Source organism: Schistosoma mansoni (genome assembly GCF_000237925.1).
Source record: "Schistosoma mansoni, WGS project CABG00000000 data, supercontig 0230, strain Puerto Rico, whole genome shotgun sequence".
Lineage (NCBI taxonomy): Eukaryota > Metazoa > Platyhelminthes > Trematoda > Strigeidida > Schistosomatidae > Schistosoma > Schistosoma mansoni.
The window spans coordinates 38,864-59,888 of record NW_017386096.1 but is presented as its reverse complement, the minus strand read 5'-3'; the positions used below and the strand labels follow the sequence as shown (position 1 = coordinate 59,888).

General features: G+C 37.2%; 1 pseudogene across 1 annotated transcript in view; it reads right to left on the bottom strand.

Annotated features, from left to right (window-relative positions):
• The window catches only part of Smp_199200, a 61,797-nt pseudogene that overhangs the window by 20,913 nt on the left and 19,859 nt on the right, over window positions 1-21,025 (bottom strand). The window contains exons 8-13 of the mRNA in view: window positions 19,960-20,053; window positions 16,134-16,252; window positions 12,569-12,644; window positions 5,246-5,394; window positions 2,915-3,095; window positions 1,179-1,558 (exon numbers count right to left, since the gene is read on the bottom strand). Of these exons, the coding sequence occupies window positions 1,179-1,558; window positions 2,915-3,095; window positions 5,246-5,394; window positions 12,569-12,644; window positions 16,134-16,252; window positions 19,960-20,053 (999 nt within the window). The remainder of the gene's footprint in view (window positions 1-1,178; window positions 1,559-2,914; window positions 3,096-5,245; window positions 5,395-12,568; window positions 12,645-16,133; window positions 16,253-19,959; window positions 20,054-21,025) is intronic.

Below are 21,025 nucleotides of genomic sequence, written 5' to 3'. Positions count from 1 at the left end.
CCATCTCAATTGACATCATCTGTTACTAAAATATCTCATGAATTTGTTGTTACGATGTACTACTGTTAATCACCCAGTTGTTTCATGGATTCAGTTTCCTGTTTTGTCTTCTCGTTCATTCTGTGTCATCACACGACACATTCCTACCTTATAGTACTTATCTTTATCATATTCTTGTAGTGTTACCGTAGCATGGTGATTAGGATCGTCATACATCCAAACAAGGCTCTACTTTGATGATGACTGGTGACTAATTGATTGATCTTTCTTTTACTAAAATATGTGTCAATATCACCGTAAGAAAGTTCGTCGAATGAAGTTGAATATGAACAAAATGTTCGGTGTGTTTCATTCAGTTTCTTCTTGAAATAGTCTGTGTTTTTGTAACGACAAACTCATGAAACTATGACGTGCGCTATCTATGCAGACTCATATAAGTACCATGTATTAGTACATTTCCGTCCACATTGCTGAGTTGCGGCATTTGTCCTTGATATGCTTGAGCTAAGTCGATTTTCGCGGTAACGAACGAAGGCCAGTGACACAATGATACGATAAACTAATCTAATCTGTTGTCCCAGGCCCCGCTAACTAGATGAAGAAGTCCAAGGCAAATTAGGGAAATATGTGTGTCCGTAAGCAGCCGAATACAAGCAAGTCATAAGGGGAAAAACTCAAACGTATATATACAGCAACAAATTGTCCTTGGGCATCATTATAAAATAGCACACTCAAAGAAACAACGGACCAACCGTCCTCGACGGTTAATTGAAATTATTTCAACTAACAGTACTAACAACGAGGTACAATCAACTCGTGATAAAAGTCTAATATTTTACACGTTTAAAAAGTTTGCAGCTATCTTGACTTACCTAACCTCATAAATAAAGCTGTAATGTCTGAAGCGATGTATCTGAATTTGAGTCTCAATTAGAGGAAGTTAACACGGGTGAATATAAATCCAAACAGTGAGCTATAAGTAGGATAGTGAAAGGATTTTGTCTGAGAGCGCAAGCAAAGCAATTCGCACAGCCTAGTTGCCTAAACTAACCTCGATTTAAGGGAGGGTTCAAGTCTGCGACCCATTCACATTTTATCCAATGACTTTTTTACCAGTACTTTAGATTTCTGTACATATTTTCTGTTACAAAACAATCCTTTCTTCATTTTCCTTCTAGTCACATCAAATTTTTCCATGAAATCTTATCGTCCATCAATGCCATTCATTTTTGGAAACCGTAATTCATTATTACCTCTATCAATATCAACATCAACAACAAACAATGATAATAAAACAAATTCATCCATAATATCATCTCAAAACTTCTCTTCCATTTATGATAAACCTTCTAAGTCAAATCAATCATTAACGAGTTCAGGATTGAAACAACGTATCTATATGAATATATTAAAAGCATTTAATCATACAGATGATATAAGTAATGAAGAAGAATTACAAACATCTTATTCATCACCTACTGTTTGTATACCAGAGGAACAATTCCCTGTTCAACATGTTTATCAGATTGTATCTAAAACTAGAGATGGTCAAACAATGGTATGTGTGATTTCATGCCTATAACGCCCTAAGTTTTGTTAAATATATTTATACTACTATTTGATTTATAAGTAGCTAAAATGTTTAAAAAGATTTTTCTCGTTAGTGTTGGATGTGATGATTTTGTTACAGAATACTCAAACTTTCTTATATTCACTGAGACAGATATATGTCAGTTGCTTAACGTAAGCCAGTTACAAATATTTTATTTAGATGGTTGGTAATGGTAAGTGAGAAGACACATTGTTTAAACCTCACTATTGTAGTACCTCATAGCAATCTTTAAGCAGATCAACTAGATTCGTTACAATAGATAAATGAGATAACATGACTAGGGTGATAAGAATAATAAATTGGATGCATTTCTGACAGTCGCTGTTATTGATTCTTACTCTTATTGATATTCATCTTTTTCCGTTTTACTCATATACTTGGTAGAATTTCGTTTTCTCATACCCTTATTAGTGTAAAAACTTCTGATCATAGGTAAAATGAATGATCACGTTAGCAGATCATACTAAACAGTGAAGATCCAATAACCAATGTCAGATCTTATGGATTACTTAGCTAGCATATTCTTTAGAATCTGATCATGGTATTAAGCGAAAAATAGATAATATGAAAGTTGATCACTACCTAGTTTTACAGAAAGACAGTTACAACCTATTAGGCTCAATAGTAATGACTTGAACTGTAATATGACACTGAGTTAACTGGAATCTTGCGGGACTCATTTCAATCCTGACATACGTTTTCTACTAATACCAACTCAGATAAAACTGAAGTTAATCAAACTCTAATCAATGAAATAAGTCCGGTGATTAGTGAATGGAGATTGTTTGTGATCAAATGTTTAAAAAAATCAATCACTGAACGGCAGTTTCGTCTTGTTGTGGGACTCCTCAGAAAAGCGCATCCACGATCCCGCCTTGCTCGCGCTCGAGCGCTTAACCACGGGACCACTGAACCAGTATCCAAAGGTGTTCATGTCTAATTTCAACCAGTCCACGAAATTGAGCAACCATCCACCAATGTCTTCAGTGAGTTACTATCTCACAACAGATCTGGTTGAACTGCACTACTTCTCACTAGAACTCCAGGAAGTACCTCTGTGAGACAGTCACTAGTGAGCATATGATTATTGTAATTTTTGCCAAGTCAGTGACGTCTAATTTTTCTTACTATGAAGGTTTATAAATCCATGAAATATTGTAAACTGCTGAAGAGTTCCATACTAAGACGAAACAAGTATCCAGTACATCGAGATTGTCAATGGTATTTTAGCTTAGATTGACTCATAAATTCAACTGGATAATTTGTTTCAACTACATTCTTCCATTCAAAAATCTTTTTAAGGGAATGAATAATCTCAACACATCATCTATATTATCCAACCGAATCTCTTTAGAAGGTATTACAGAAGAAATTGTCAATGAATCAGATGATGTTGATGTACAGTCGAAGAACCAACTATCAACCCATGAAGATGTATTCAATAAATTACGTATTAAAATATTATCACATGTATTTCGTAAATGTAAGTTTCCATGCTGTTTGTTTTTTATTCTTCGTCAGATTTTGACTTTGCATTAAAAGTAAAAACTATGTCCGGCGCTTTAACCGGGTTGATGGATATGAAGGATCCATCTAGGCGAGTTGAAAAACCCTCATTCCAAACCAATGGTGCACATGAGCTCCAGGATCCAAAGGGAACAAATGGCGTATGAACTTATTGTTCGTCACCGTCTACCATGATACAACATCACCCAACGTTGTTTCACCGCTTTATGGATTTGACCTCTAGACTCAGGATTTGGGGAGTGGCCCCCTAAGGAAACCACCTTCTTCGGTTTGGGCACCTGATTAGTATTCTAGCCCACACTCAAACCGAATGATTTATGTAGTGCATCCTTGTATCAATGTTTATGTGTTTAAATAAAATAAAGATAACAGATCATTAATTTGTTCAGTACCACTTGGGCTTATGTGCTTTATTGGTTTGGAATGAGGGTTTTCCAACTCGCCTAAGTGGAACCTTCATATCCACCAACCTGATTAAGGCGCCAACTATTCGCTTTTTGCCCTCTCAATTTTGTAAACAACACTCCGGTTGAGAAAAGTCAGTGAGTAGGATCCCTATAGTTTCTGCTATATGTAAGAGATGGTATCGAACCCCATTGGGAGATGAAGAAGGTATACGGTGGATCACTAGAACTGATTTGGCTATATCTACCACATGACCACAGTCAAAAAAGTGTGTCAATATAGAGCAGTATATTGTCTTTGCCTGTCTCTTCTTAAATCAATATTTAGAGTTTTACAAAAACTGATAAAGACGCGTTTAATAAAGCGTGGGGATTGTTAGTCAAATTATGGTAATGAGTCCGCTCACATTATTCATTTTATCTAAACAGGTAAATTAATAAGACCGACAAGTTAAATAAGGAGAGCGTTGTGATTACGCGTTGATATGATGTGGAGAATCTCTGAAACTTAAGGAGAATCGACAAGGCCTTCTTTTATCTTATTCTCTATTATTCTTCATTGGTGTCTATCTATAACTCTTTCAGATATCAAACTCATAGTAACATGTTTTGAGAACGGAAGGGCTAATTTCAGATTACTTCGTCAGAATCCATTATCCATAGTAATAAATGGTAACTGTCACACTCCTGACTTGGTGTACCCACTAGTGACTTACTTCTAGATAGGCTTGTGATATTATCACGACTGTCGGAAATTACCACGTACTATCAATGAAACTGAATGAACATCGTACCGTAGAGCAGATTAATTAAAGTTGAAAGTGTTGACCGTTGATTTCAGAATTGGTAGCATACACCCATTGAGATAACTATGTCTTTTGTTCGGTAAAAAGAACATTGTTGTAGTGGATCAGTGCTCAGGGTTTTCGGCATTTAACGTTACAGATTCGAACCCTGCTCCACCTAATTTTTTGTCAGCAACTGGATATTGTTACTAACCATCACATAGTGTAGCTTGAAACTATGTATGCTAATCTGTACTCAGTAAACGATTTAATAAAGAAGTTTTATCGATTCACAATACATAGTCATCCGTAATAGTTTTCGCAACGAATATTTTAAACCCGTTTTGAAAGTGCTTATTTTTATTTCAATTTTAATGCCTGTTACTTTGATACCGTATAGTAAATGATCTGATACAACTCAAAGTGAGCATCTACAATCTCGCTGGCCGAATTCGAAACTAGCACCTTCTGTCTGGCTCGCTAACGCTTAACATTTAGACCACTGATCCGGCATCCAACGGTATTAATATCTAAACTCAACCAACCCACGATATTGCACGACCACCTTCCGTTGTACTGAGGTGGATACCGGCTCAGCGGTCTAGATGTTGAGCATTCACGAGCGACGCCGAAGGTCTTGGGTTTGAATCTCAAGAGTGAGATCGTGAATGAGCACTACTGGGGAGTCTCACAATAGGACGAAACGGTCGTCCATTGATTCTAGGTTTCCAATGATGGTCTAACATTGATTGATTCATTATCTTAATCAGAAACATAATAATCTCCACAACCTCATATTGTCAAATCAAAATGTTTATCTATTATTATAAATGAATTTGGTAAGAAAGTATTGCTATAAACAAGATTCAAACCTTCTTCATATACATTGTTTCAGATAGTTATTATATTCTTTTCAGGGTATAATCATTTTAATAAACTACGTACAGTACGTAAAAAATTAGCTGATCTAGTATCACCTAATTTTTTAACCGTGGATTCACCAACAAATGCTGAAGAAGGTGTAACTGTAGAATTTTGGAATCAATTAATGACAAATTCTATTCCAGTAAGTCATTGCTAAAAATAATTATTCAGCTTATTGTACTTATATAATGATATTCTCAATAAAGGATCTTTATGAAGATGATAGAATTTACACAGATCGAATCATCGACTGATCACCGATGAAAACAACAACACCCCCGCCACTGTCTTCTCGTGGCGATTGTGTTGTTTACGAAATCCAGAGTAGGAAAATGAAATTCCCCCAAATGCCCTGGTACGACCGAGAGTGGGGACAATCCACTCTCCCTCTTGAAATGCTCTCATATGGCCACGTGTAAATAGCCTCTGTCAAGGAAGTCCTACTCGCTGCCTTCTCGTGGCGGGGATGTTGTTTACGAAATTGAGAGGACAAAAAGAGAATATCCGGATATTTAACTGGGTTGGTGGGTGTAGAGAATCCAGCTAGGGGAGTTGGAAAACCTTCATTCCAAATCAATGGTGCACATAGGCTCAAGTGTCCTGAGGGAACAAATGGCGTATGAACCATTCGTTGGTCACCGGCTACTATGGGACTGCATCTGCTTACGACGCTCCACTGCCTTGTAGATCAGATCTTTAGGTCAAAGGCTCCGGATGTGGCTCCCTAAGAAAACCACTTGTTTCGGTTTGGACACCCGGTCAGTTTCACAGTCCTCACACAAATCAAATGAGATTTGTGTGGCGCATATATATCTGGTGCCCCATTTGTACCAATATTGATGTGTTTAAATAAATAAATAAATAACCGCTAGTTTAAAATGTGAAAACTCAAGTCTCCAAAAATTACACAACTCAATAATAATCATGTGCTCATTAGCGACTGGCCTCAAGACGTAACTCCTGAAGTTCTAGTGAGAAGCTGTGACCATTGGAGTTCAATGCTAGTCGGGTTTTTTATAGTTACCCACCGAAGGTAATTTTTGAAGGTTGTGGAATATCGCGCATTAGCTGAAGTAAGAAACTAACAATTTCGGGCGCCGGCTCATTTTTCTAGAGGTCAAACGTCCACGTGCGAGACTAGGTTCGATTTCCACCTGTGGAATCGTGGGTGCTCATTGTTGAGGATCTCCATACTAATACGAAACGGCCATCTAGCGATTCATGATTCTAATAGTGGTTTAAATGAGATCGCTTCTTAATTTACACTGTGATAACACGGTTCGATCATGATAGACTATATGTTATGAATATGGCGGTTTATCATGTTAATTTGGAAATTTTGTTGAAATATTTTATTCGAAGATCTGTATTGTTTGAATATCCTTTTACATCATTGAATCTCATCAAGAATTTGCTTCATGTAAAGCGACTACCTTCAAGATTAGTTTAGGTACAAATAAGGAGTATACTTATGGGTCTATATGTGGAAACGTTCCAAGATTCGTAACTGAATTGGTAATAACCCAAGCCAAGGCCCTTAACCGATAGACCACTGAGCTGGCATCCAACGGTGTTAATGTCTAACTTCAACTGATCCACGAAGTTGAGCAACCATTCACCAATTGTCTTCAGTGAGTTCCTATCTCACAACACACGTGGTTTTGAACTCCACTGGTCACTGGCTTCTCACTAGAGCTCCTACATATACTTCTCGAAGTCACTGGTGAGCATATGATTATATTCATTATCAGAAGGGGTTTTATGGGTGCCAGCTCAGTGGTCTATCGGTTAAGGGCCTTGGCTCGAGACTGGTAGGTTCTGGGTTCGAATCTCGCGAGAGCGGGTTCGTGGATGCGCACTGCTGAGGAGTCCCGTAATAGGACGAAACGGCCTTCCAGTGTATCCAGGTTTTCCATGGTGGTCTAGCTTCAATTGACTCACGCTTTCAACTATGATAAGTACTAAATCTCCACAAAACCCCTTCTGATAATTAATATAATTTTTTTGTTTAAAAAGTTACATTTACACATATTGAACATTTTAAATTGTTCTATTCTTTTTATGTATAGCAAATCCCATTCAGTGAACTTTGTCGATATATTTATTTTGGTAATTGTGATCCAACAATTAGAAATGAGGTAAATAATAATTATACTACTAATTATCAGTATGGGGTTGTGGAAATTTTTAAAGTTTTTAATTGAGATCATGAATTGATTGATGTTAGACTACGAGTGAAAACCTGGAAGCGCTGGAAGGCCGTTTCTTTCTGTTGTGGGACTCCTCAGTAGTGCACATCTACGATTCCGCTCTCAGGATTCGAGCCCAAGACCTTCGGTCTCTCATGCAAACGCTTAGCTGAGGTAGATACCTGTCTCTATCTGATATGAATTAGCTGGATTATTTGACGTTAGACATTAACACCGTCGGATACTGGCCCAGTGGTCTAGATGTTAAGCGTTCGCGCCCAAGACCGAATATCTTGGGTTCCAATCCCGTGAGTACGATTGTGAATGAGCACTGCTGAGGAGTCCCACGATAATACGAAACGGTCGTCGATGGCTTCCACGTTTCCAATGATGGTCTTAAATCCATGAATTCATGTTCTCAATCAAAATAATTTATATTTTTGTCATACTCTTTGTTTTAAGTAGAAACTTATAGGTTATTAAAAACTATTTAGAGATTCACTCAGATGTTTTGTAGAGAGGGTATTTATCTATCATTATGTAATGGCGAAGGCGAGATATCCGTCTATCAACTAAGGGACGAGTATACTGCGCGGCAGTTCGTTCTGTTCTACTTGACGGCTGCGAAACGCGGCCACTAAGAGTAGGAGATATTTGTAAGTTACTAGTATTTGATTACAGATGCTTTAGAAATCTTGCTCTCATCTGCTGGGATCACCGGGTAAGTAATGTTGAGGTTAGACACATGGTATTAGAGAATGATGGTAAATCAGTTGATGAGGTCATGAATCTCCATCAACTGAGATGGTTGGGCCACGTGTTACGTATGCCTGAACACCGATTACCAGGACGCGCTATGCTGACTAATATTGGTGATTGTTGGAAGAAAGTTAGGGACGGCCAAACAAAAATGTGGCATCAGAGCTTGAAGTCACTAACTTCTAGTCTGAGCCATGTTGGCAGATGCAGACTACTTGGTTGGGGTCCGCGTGACTATCGTAATCACTGGTTGGAGACTCTAGGTGACATGGTTCAAAATCGATCACAATGGCGTAGGTGTATACACTCTTTATCTTCCCTTAAGCCTTGAGATTAAAGTTGCTTCATATTTGTCTTCCTTTCTATACTATATCCTTATATACAACCTATCTTTTATATATTACTACCATTGAAGTAACTACTTCTATGAATTTAGTGTTCATCTTGTTGTACTAATGAGGTATGTCAACTTGGATCGATGCATATATGTGCCTGATCCTATGTTGTAACCGACTGACTGACTGATTGAATCCACAATATTTTTCCTTTAATTCTATCACGTATAGGTATGGCCATATTTATTGGGTTTATATACATGGAACTCAACTAGTGAACAATTGAATGAAGTCAATATACAACAAAAGGAGATTTATACCAATGCTTTAAATACATGGAATCGTGTTGTACAATATTTAAAACAAGATGTTCGATATGCTAATTTCGTAGCAATGATTCCACCTAAAAATGATTCAACTGAATCTAATGAGTGTTTATATGACACGAAACTACTTGTCAATAATGAATTGCCATTGGTAAGTGATTATTAATTACTTAATTACTTATGCCTGTTATCCCTCGTGGAGGAGCATAGACCGTTCTTCAACATTCTTCACATAACTCTATCCTAAGCAATCCTTTACAGTTCTTTCCAGTTGCTATTTATCCTTTCGATGTCCGATTCTCGAAGCAATGTGTTCTTTGATCTCCCTCCTTTCTACCTGCCTTCAGTATTCCAACTTAGGGATTGCCTCGTGATGTAGTTTGATGATTTCCTCAATGTGTGTCCTATCCACTTCCAATGTCTTTTCCTGATTTCCTCTTCAGCTGGATGCTGGTTTGTTCTCTCTCACAGTAGGATGTTGTTGATGGTATCCAGTCGACGGATATTGAGTATTTTGAGCAGACAATTGTTTATAAGTACTTGTACCTTTTGATGATACTTGTGGTAGTTCTCCACGTTTCAGCTCCGTAAAGTAGAACTGTATTGACGTTTTGTATTGAATATTGTGACTTTGATGTTGGTTGATATTTGTTATGAGTTCCATATATTTTTCTAGGTGATCACGGGTTTCTATTATTTACTCATTAGTTAAACGGGAAAATAGATTTCTTAATGGCTAGAGTAGTGAACTCCAAATCATCTGCTCTGTAATTCCCACAAAGTTCAAAGACTTTAGAACCTCATGGCGGAGATATGACATTTAGACCATTGTGTTGAAGTCCTCTTGGTCAAGTAATTCGTGATATAGCTCAACAAACGGTCTATAAACATCAGTGATACTTGTCTTTGAATTATTCTTCTCATATGATGAAACCATAGAGTGAACAATGCCGACATTAAACATAGAATACTGCGTCAATATAATGACAATAACTTTAATTAATACTATGACTTTCGATTTACATTTATCAGTTGGTTGAATCTTCCCATTTATATCTAACTGATGAGCCCTAAGTAGGACGAAATGTACATCCTGGATTCCACTTCTAGCCACCGTCCATTACTACTTAAAAATACGATATATTTTGTTACCATAGGCAATCAGCAGCACCAAAGATTCAATACTGTGACAAATATACAAGTAAATTGTAATTACGTACATAGTTGTCAATATTTGGTACCTGGCACTCATACTCAAATACGAAAGTTCCATAGTGTTATGTGCCGATAAGAATTATGAATGGTAACTTTTGAGGACTATTTATGGATCAATACTATGTGTATATTTTTATTGTATAGATGTTAACTAACTAAACTATTCATGTTCGTATCCCTCTTACTATGAGCTTTGCTTTGACCCATAGACTATTACTATACCATTTGCCGTTCTTCAGTTATCCTCAATCTATTAATTACTGTTCCCCCAATTCACAGCCACCTTGAACTGAGTCTTGTACAAATGTTATTCTCTATTTTATGGTACGATGTGTTCTGTTTATTTAATATATAAATACAGTATGTTCAAAATAAATGATTCATATTGCAGAGGCTGTTATTGATGTTTTGGACTTAACTGGCTGGGCTAAACAGAAAGCAGGACCTAGAAGCACTCTAGACTGCTTGTACGGGATTCGTGTGTCATTGGTCCGATCGATAAGTTGCTGTATTCTGATTGGCGACATCGTCACGTCATATATTAAACAGGACAGTCAGGCTACAAGCTATCACATATAGAATTTTAGTTGTTGAAACTACTTTTTTTCATTTATCATATACTGGATACATGAATCCCGGTATAATTGCTTATGGCTTCTTTGACTGATAAACTATAAAAACATGTAAACAGTTGCTGTGTTTCGTTTGAGTATCTCACGATTTAACATTACCACAGGTTCTTAGAGTTTAATAAAAACATAGGAATTCATTTGGTTAGTAAAGAAGGTTTGTAGCTCAGATAGGATAGTCTTAGTGGGCTTTTTTTCTCATCAGGACAACATTACCAGCACTGGGACGTCAGACAGAAGTGAGTCATTCAAATTTCTCCACATATGACAGATAGCTTGTCTTGTAGACTTTAGCCTTAATTGTTTATTGATGACCTGTTGTAACCTGGATATTTATTTTGATTGTCTTATCCTTTAACCTGATTCTTGATCCTATATTGCCCTTTGTTATTTTGATTGGTTGGTAAATTGAGTCAATTTCTATTGTTCGTTGATTGGCCTAAAATTCCAAGCTCCTCTAGCCTTCTTTATATTTCCTCTGACCGAAATCTTAGCATCATTTCATTTTAATATGTATCAACAATTGTCCATATACTTTGATATAATTAAATTTAACTCACTTCTACTTGAAGTTTCTGTCTTTAATGTTATTCAGAAGAACACTAGAAGCTCCACGATTAAACTATTTACCTTAGAGTATGAAACTCCATCACAAATAATTAGTTCAGAAGGGGATTTGTGGAGATTTCAGTATTTTTCAAAGTTGACATCATGAGAAGTCCCATAATAAGACGAAACGGCCGTCCAGTGCTTCCAGGTTTTCAATGATGGTCTGGCTTCAATTGACTCATGATTTCAACTTTGAAAAAAACAATTAGTTATTATTAAGAATCATTCAGTTCATAATTAAGACTAACACTGAATGATTGATTGTAATATTTTTGAACAGACAATAAACAGCTGATCCAGCATATCCAATCAAGGTATGTTTTGTGTTATAACTTGTAGTCTTGTATCCTATCAGTGTATAATGTAATAATACTTCCAATTAAAGAACAGTGTTCTATCGACCGGACCAATGGCGCATAAACCCGTACGTGCAACCTAGAGTCCTTGTCGGTCCTTCATCCTTCCCAACCCTGCCTATTGAGTATAGAACACGAATCTCAGCCTCCGCGATACGAATCATGTGTTTCAAACATATTGAGTTTATATACCAAACAGACAGACCACATCGTACCATAAAATAGAAAATAACATTTGTACAAGACTCAGTCCAAAGTGGCTGTGAATGTGGGGGGTAGTGAGCAATAGACTGGGCATAACTCAAGAACAGTGAATCGTATAGTAATTGTTTATGGGTCAAAATAAAGCTTATAATAAATGGACTATGAATATACATATTTTAGTTACTTAATAATTCCACAATAAGAATGTACGTATAGTATTAGTTCATATATAGATCCCAATAGTTACCATCCAGTATTCCTGTCGGGATATATCACTTTAACTAACATGTTTGTTTGGATAAGTCTGTAGTGACTTACTTTTATGAAGAGAATGCGATTGGCATAATGGAAACAATTATTATTATAACCAACTGTACCAGTGACTGTTTTACTGTGCCCTTTTGTTTAAGTGTGCTAAAAATAGACTTTTCCGTTGTTTATGACCTTGCATGAACTCTCGTACTCTTACTAGTCTCGCTTATGGATTTTGATACGATCTCGGTATTATTTCGATACCACGAGATCGTCAACAAATACATCTTACTACAATCTTCAACTGGCCTACAGAGGGATTTAACCTAGTAACTGTCACATCGTTTTCCTGTAGTGGTGATCATAGTCAACTGCGACTTGACACTACTGTAAGTCAATGTTATTCTTTTTCTTTTTCTTCTGTTTAAATACTCCATCTTAGAACTCAACAAAACAATCAAATGATGTAAACAATACAGAACTAGAGAATCATGTAAACAATGATGGTGGTTTAGCTGGTAGGTTTTCATTTGTACAAACGTTATATGTTTTCATTGTTCTATTTTACTAAGTTGTATTATGGTGTATATTGAATACGAATAAAAAGAAATGGAACTTATCTTTATTAATTCCACTTGTCAATACAATTAAACAGTCCTATTTAGGACTCATCAGCTGGATGTACCTGGATCTCAGAGTTGATGTTCACTGTGGGACTCAAACCCACTACCTTTCGCTTCAAACGCCATCGCGTTATCCAATCAGCTACTGAGTCGTGATAGCCACTTGCTTGTGCAATGGGGTGAAGTTTAAATTCAATTAGTATTGTTTGTTTGAATTTTCCGATTGATGTTTAGGACTGCAACTGGTCAGTCTGTAATTGGCATATGTGCAAACGTATTCTTGTTATATCGTGTGCGTGAGCAGTTGTTATTATATTGTACTCGCCTATTAGAGAGCAGCGAATTTATCGATCAAAACAGTGTATAGCAACTCAGATACAATTGAGTTTGTTTACATCTAATTCAGCTAAGCCCTTTTGTTAACTTATTTAATGGACAGTCATTCATACAATAACAACCTATCTATACCATTGTACTTTTATTATATACACTTGAACATTGCTTACTGCCTACGCATGTATTCATTCCACTAGCATTATTATTAATTGCTTATTTGATCCGATGATTCATGCTTTTCCACCTATATATATATATATATATATATATATATATATATATGTACATCTTTATCCTGTTAACTACATTGCCCTGCTTGCTCTCTGCCCTGCTCTGTATTACCCTGCTTGCTCTCTGCCCTGCTCTGTATTACGCTACACCGTACTGTACACGCTTACTCATTCATCCGGCTCTACGGCACTGCTTTTTCATGCTTGCTTGACGTACCTGTAATATTGGATAACTGTGTGTGGTTCAGTAATAAACACGGTCAACCCTTCGTATTCGTCTTCTGATTTATACATCGTTAGGACGTTGTTGAGTAACGGTTATCAAGACGAACAATATACGAAGCTTAGGGATAGGACCGAATATCGACCACCACAAGTGATTTTATTGATCGGACCAATGATACACGAAACCTGTACGAGCAGTCTAGAGCAATTGTCAGTCTTGCTATCGGCCTAGCCCAGCCAGTTATGTCCACAACACCACTAACAGCCTGTGCAATATGATTCATTATTCTCAAACATACTGAGTTTATATACCAAATAAACAGACCACATCGTACCATAAAATAGAAAATAACATTTGTACACGATATTTAACTAACGGTACTTGAACTTGTAGAACGTCACAGTCACAAATCAGAAGATATAAGAAACAAGAGAGGTGATCATCGGGTAATAATCAATAATGTACAGGAAAACATGGTAATGTTACCTATAATATCATTATAATTCAGCCAATCCTCGAGGAGGCAAGCTATGCTATCATCCAATCATAGCAAGCTCCATCATGTTCTGATTGAGTGGAAACTCTTTGGCTCCTTCATAGCCTCTGGAAGTTTCATCGTGTTTGTCGAAAGTCATCCCAACAGTTCACAGTCACTGTTAGATTGTTTTGGTATAACTATGTACCTTCATTTTACTATGTGATATGATCTAATATATTTGTTTGTACAAAATGGAACAATAGGAGTGTGTGTATAGCTTAATTTGGCTCAAGATTAACAGTGCAAGCAAAAACATATAATTGTTCAAGTTTAGAACGCTATTCTATAAATGAAATAGTAGACCTAGAACCGACAAAATTAGAATCAAAATTCTGATTGGTGAATTCAACACTCAATATCGATTAGTATCTCAAGTCGTAACGCCATCAGAACAAGCGAATATCTTACGAGTGTGTATTTTTGTTGCGCAGTCCGAAAAATATCCTTCTTTAAGGTCTCTAAAAACCCAGAAGACGTTAGGAACTCTCCTACCCAATCAGCATCGAATAGAGACATCCCAGAAATATAAAAAGCTTTTGTATTTCACTTCTATCCTCTATTGACATACAGAAGTTGTAAGATGGAGTTGGAAGTCAGTAACTGAAATTCTAGAAGCAGACTTATTAACTTTAGGCACTGAATTTGACACAATTCATGTCGAAATCAACGTTTACTTATCAACTCAAGGCATTTTTTGTAATCTATGTAACTATATCTTCTAAATAGATAACTAATTGGTCGATAATTGGCATCATTTTTTGATGGGTATCATGTGAAAAACTACCAGTTATATAATTATCAAAATAATATATATTAGAAGGAATTGAGGTGTGGGCTACTTATATCCACATAAGTAGTATATAACGATGGTAAGGCAGAGGATGTATTTCAGTAGAAGGTTGATAAGGGGAGAACGGGAACGGGACGGAATTGGTATGAAAATGCCTGAACAATAATGATCGGAGACTGTCGACTGATATTTGAAGAAGGAATGGTCAAGATTGAGATAATTGATTAATAGTTTGCAAATTAACTGTTTACTGTAGGATTGTCAAATTTTAGTGACATAGTCTGTAATTTGATTGTTCCCACTCGTCTTCTTGTTTTCTACATCATGAACCGATTCTTTAACTCTCTCTTCTATTTTGAAGTTGACACTGAAAATGTTTTATAGAAATCTTAACAATTCAAATTGTTATTAGAATGGGGATTTGTGGAGATTGTAGTAATTGGTAATAGTTGAATTCATGAGTCGACCTAAGCTAGATCATCATTAAAAACCTGAAAGTGTTGGACTGCCGTTTCGTCCGAGTGTAGGATTGCTTGACATTGTGTATCCACGATCCTGGACGCGGGACTGGAACCGAGGACCTTCGGTCTTGGTTGTCACATTTTCAATGGTGGTCTAACTTACATCGACTCATGAATTCAACCATTGAAATCACCACAATCTCCACGAACCCCCATCCTAACAATAATCATTATGTGCTCACTAGTGACTTGCTTCAAGATGGATTTCCTGGAGTTTTTGTGAGAAGCCGTGACCATTTGAGTTCAATCCATGTCGAATGTGGGACAGTTATCCATCTTAGACAATAGGTGAATGGTTGGGCGATATCGTGGATTGGTTGAAGTTAGACATTAACACCGGTGGATGCCAGCTCAGGCGTCTAAATGTTAAGAGTTCGAGCTCTGAAACCTGAGATTTTGGGTCTGGGTGCCATGTGCGGGTTTATGGATGCGTACTGCTATGGAGTCTCGTACTAGGATGAAACGGCTGTTCAGTTCATCCAGGTTTTCATTGTTGGTCTAGCTTACAGTTTCACTATGTCTCGGTTATAAAGTAAGCCTCAAATGCGATTATATTAATTTGTGTTTCGTAAATGAGTCAGATGAATGAAAATGAATTATTCTGGCTTAGAAATTAGAACATCACCGGAATTACTATGATCATACTTGGTCATGCCTACAAACATTTTTGAACCCATGGGTGTACTTTATCTTCTCCAATATGTTATTTAAGTACATTCATTAACTTTCTTTCCCTTCCTCAGATATTGATTCTTCAACAGCAACACTTCCTAATGAAACTTCTACATCTAAAATATCAAATCTTTCCACTGATTCACATTCGCCTATCAACAATACAGCTCAAAGTCAATGTGAATTTTCGGTTAGTTTAATTGTATTAAAATATAATCTCATTTAATTGAAACGGTTTTTGTAGAGATTGGTTTAATGTGTAAGTTGTATTCACCACAGATCGACTTTAGCCTAAGTACTTTTGACTGTTACGTCTCGATATCTGACTCCTCAACAGTGCGCATTTCATTAGGGATTGAACGCAGGATCTTCAAGACACTCAGTGGATTCCAAACCTTTAAAGGCACTAAGTTGGTGTCTAGTGGTATCGCTGATCAATCTTATAATAAGACGAATCAGATATCCAGTGTCCCCCTAGTTTTCAATGGTACTGTAGTGAACAAAGAAATCAATTGGGGAAGACCAATTTATTAGTTAATGCAAACTTACAGTGTCTTCGTAACATATGAAAACTATACATTAAATAATTCATTCGCACATCTTCTATCAGTTGTCGTTTACGTAATTACTGATTCTTTCAAGTCTGTTGTTATTATAATTACTCTCTGTTTACATCTTTGTTTTCTTGAATTGGATCTTCTTAACCTTCTGTTGTCAGGCATTTCTTTTTCTGATTTAAGTTACATACTAATTATGTCTGTTGACCTAGGTAGCGTACATCACAGTACTAACAACTTATATCAATCTTTGAAGAATAAGAATATGTTTGTTGAATTTATTCTATTCAGTACTACATCAAATTATTTCTAGATAACTCTTTGACACGCATGACATTGATCACCACCGAGTGATCAATCGTGATTACATCTCAGTCTTCCAAGAGGTCGATCGCGGTCCGAGTAGCTCAGTAGTAACGTCTCTGACTGTGAAGCTGGGTAACATGGGATCGAATCTGTCACGGAGCACCAGTTCCCTCAAGATTACAGGTACACCTTGCTGGCGAGTGCCAAGTAGCACGAAACCCTAGAAACAATATGTGAGAATTCACCTTGACCAGATCCATGAAACACTTGCCTTAAGTGAAACCGCTTACTGTCTCATTTCTTGCTTACCACTAGTTTTTGCGACAACGTGTGATCTATTGGAACCTCTCGTAGAAGTTGCTTCCTTTTCTGAAAACTTTTTTCTTTGTACTTCCTCCCTTAGTTAATACAGGAACATATCAGAAGGATGAAGGATTAAAAAATGGTTTGGACATTACTTGATAGTTTATCCTTGCCTAGTCTATACTACCACCACAACAGTTTAGCCGTATTTCTTCTCAACACACACACTAAGAGAAAAAGGAAAACTATCTGGAATAGTGGAACGCTATAGAACTAATGTGTATGAATAGTTTATCCGTGACTTTGGCAAACATAATTGTTATGACTTGATCAAGGTCGTCGCCAATTTGTTATGACTTACAAAATAATCAAAGGACGTTATCCTTATTCGTTATTGGTTTCTATATCCGGCTTTTATTCACGTGAATTATCCACCAATGGAAATACGACTTTTACGACTTTAACACTGTGACAAACCAATGACGTTCGATTAGTATGAGTAATCTAGCGTCCTATTGGTCCTTTGTCCATCTAGCCCTTCCACTTGAGTCCAGAACACCAATGACAGCTTCTGTTATGCGAATCATTTATTTCAAGCATACTCGGTTTATATACTAGACAAACAGACTGCATCACACCATAAAATAGAAAATAATATTTGTAGAAGATCAAGCCAAAGGTGGCTGTGAACGTAGGAGACAATAATCAAGAAGCTGACTATAATTTAGGGACAGTAATTCGTATAATAATAATCTATAAGTCAAAATGAAGCTTATAATAAGATGAATATAGATATAAACAATCTAGTTAGTCAATAGTTAAACCATAAGAATATATATAGAATAATCGTCCATTAATAGGTCCGGGAAGTCACCCGTAGTTACCTCTTCACTAGAATATAACAATAATAACATTAAGAAGTGGTGTTCAGCAAAGGAATGGTGAGTGCCATTGAGGAAAATATGAACTTTTTCATTCACATAGGACTTTCGGCGTCCAAACATTAGGATTTATATTATAGTACGACTAGTAAACAGGAATTTGAAAACTTTCCTAGGAAAAAAACCTTATCACAAAACTTAACATGAAGTGTAATATAGTATAATGGCAATTACATGCTACAGTAGGATATTACTTAGCATAATCTTAAACGACAGTGGAAAAGGCTGCAAGAAAAGGAGGTGGGTTGAACACTTTAAAGAACTTTAAAGACCAGCTTCACTAAACCCAACCAACATCGAAGCACCACCCACGGACCTCCCAATCGATGTTGACCCGCCAACAATTGAAGAGATCAGCATGGCCATCAGACAAAGCAAGTGTGGCAAAGCATCGGGACCATACAACATTCCAGCAGAGGCAATGAAAGCAGATGTAGCAACAACAACTCCACATTCTCTTCAGTAAGATTTAGGATGAAGAACAAGTGATAACAGACTGGAAAGAAGGATTTCTGATCAAAATACCAAAGAAAGGCGATCTCAACAAGTGTGATAACTACAGGGACATCACTTTTTTCTCAATACCAGGAAAAGTCTTCAGTAGGGTATTGTTAGATAGAAAGAAGGACTCCGTAGACGCCCGATTTCGAGACCAACAGGCTGGATTCCGTAAGGATTGATCGTGTACAGACCAAATCGCAACTCTACGGATCATTGTGGAACAATCAATTGAATGGAATTCATCACTCTACATCAACTTCATTGACTGCGAGAAAGCATTTGATAGCGTGAAGAGGACAAAACTATGGAGGCTTCTTCGACACCATTGCGTACCTGAGAAGATAGTCAATATCATACGGAATTCCTATGCTGGATTAAACTGCCAAATCGTCCACGGAGGACAACTCACCGACTCATTCAGGGTAAAGACCGGTGTTAGGCAAGGTTGCTTACTCTCACCCTTTCTCTTTCTCCTGGTCATCGACTAGAACATGAAGACTTCAACATTTGAGGGAAAGCATGGGATACAATGGACAGCTAGGATGCAACTGAACGATTTAGACTTCGCAGACGATCCGGCTCTTCTATCGCACACACAACAACAAATGCAGAAAAAAACGACCAGTGTAGCAGTAGCCTCAGCAGCAGTAGGTCTCAACACACCTAAAGGGAAAAGCAAGATTCTCCGATACAACACATCTTGTAACAATTAAATCACACATTGACAGAGAAGCTTTAGAGGATGTGAAAACCTTAAAATATCTAGGCAGCATCATTGATGAACACAGTGGATCTGATGCAGATATAAAAGCCTGGATCGGCAAAGCAAGAGCAGCATATTTACAACTGAAGAACATCTGGAACTAAAACATTACGCCGCGAAATAGAGACAGACATGAGAAAAATGAACGTCAATTGGATAGAACTAGAAGGGAACGCTCAGAACAGAGTGGGTTGGAAAATGCTGGTCAGCGGCTCATGCTCCATTTGGAGTAACAGGCGTAAGTAAGTTAAGTAATCTTAAATTCCTTACTAGATAATTAGTATGATCTTTGATCTGACTGATACTCAGCCGATTGAATTATACAGAAGAGGTGAACAGAGTTCAGAGATAATTGTATTTTGTAGGTACTCACTTAATAACAGTTATATCTAATGCATGTTTACAAGTGTGATTTAGTCGTTGAGTCAAGTTCCTATTCTATTGGAACTAGATATTTATGAATGCTTTGTTACGTCCTCATCCTCTCACTATCAACCTAACTCTTATCTTCTTTATACTATTTTAGCCAAATACATTAGAATTATTTGCTGATAATTTATATCGAATTGATAAAGATGTTACAAGATGTGATCGAAATCATGAATTCTTTATGACACCAAGTAAGATCGATGTACCTATTTACCTTGAATCTAATTTTGCCATTCTATCATTAACGAAATTGAGCAACCATTCACCAATGTCTTCAGTGAGTTGATATCTCTCAACAGACCTAGTTGAACTCCATTGGTTACTGCTTCTTACTAGAATTCCTCATGAAGCCAGTCACTAGTGAGCGTATGATCATTATCATTCTGTAATTAGACAAGTAGTTTTATGTAGATTATGTTTAGTTTAAAAGTAGTTTTTTGTTATGATCTTCAGCTTTTTATATAGCTTTCAATCTTTATGTTACCCACTTATAGAGTTCATTAACTGCAAGTTTGTTGATGCCATTCTTTGTAACCAGTCAGTCAGCTACAACGTAGGACCAAACCCAACTGTTGCTGCTACCTTGACTTGGTGGTCGGGTTTGTCTATCGCGGTAAACCGATCGAGCTATACTGGCTGGAACAATCGTTCCTCAAGGTCCTATCATGCCAGACAGGTCGGTTGAAGAGTGGTAAGACTAAAAGAAGCAAACCCAAGGTCTGAAGGCGAAGTCGTACTGCTGACTGTACAGAGGTGTGGCGGCAGTAAGGTGTTTCCTTCAGACAACCAGTGTGACAGCGATGCTGCCTTCCTACAAGGAGGGGTGGGGTTAGAAAAGGTCGACCCTAAAAATGCACATCTCGCGTTATCCCACGGATTTCCGTCTCCGGTGGTAAGGTCCCAACAAGTACGGAACTAAGACAAAATTTACCCACAAAAAGGTCGTGTGTGACCGACCTCAAGTAGTTGTCCCTTGGGCACTGCGATCAAGCTCTCAGGTCATTAAGACCACTTCTAACCAAATCTACTTTTTAGGTACCTCTAGAAGAATCCTTCCACGATGTAGACGACCGGTAAAGGATAACTGCCCTCATACCTCTAACAGCACTCTTTGTAACTAGTAATTCAAACGAACGTCCACATTGACTAGAAATCCGGATTCA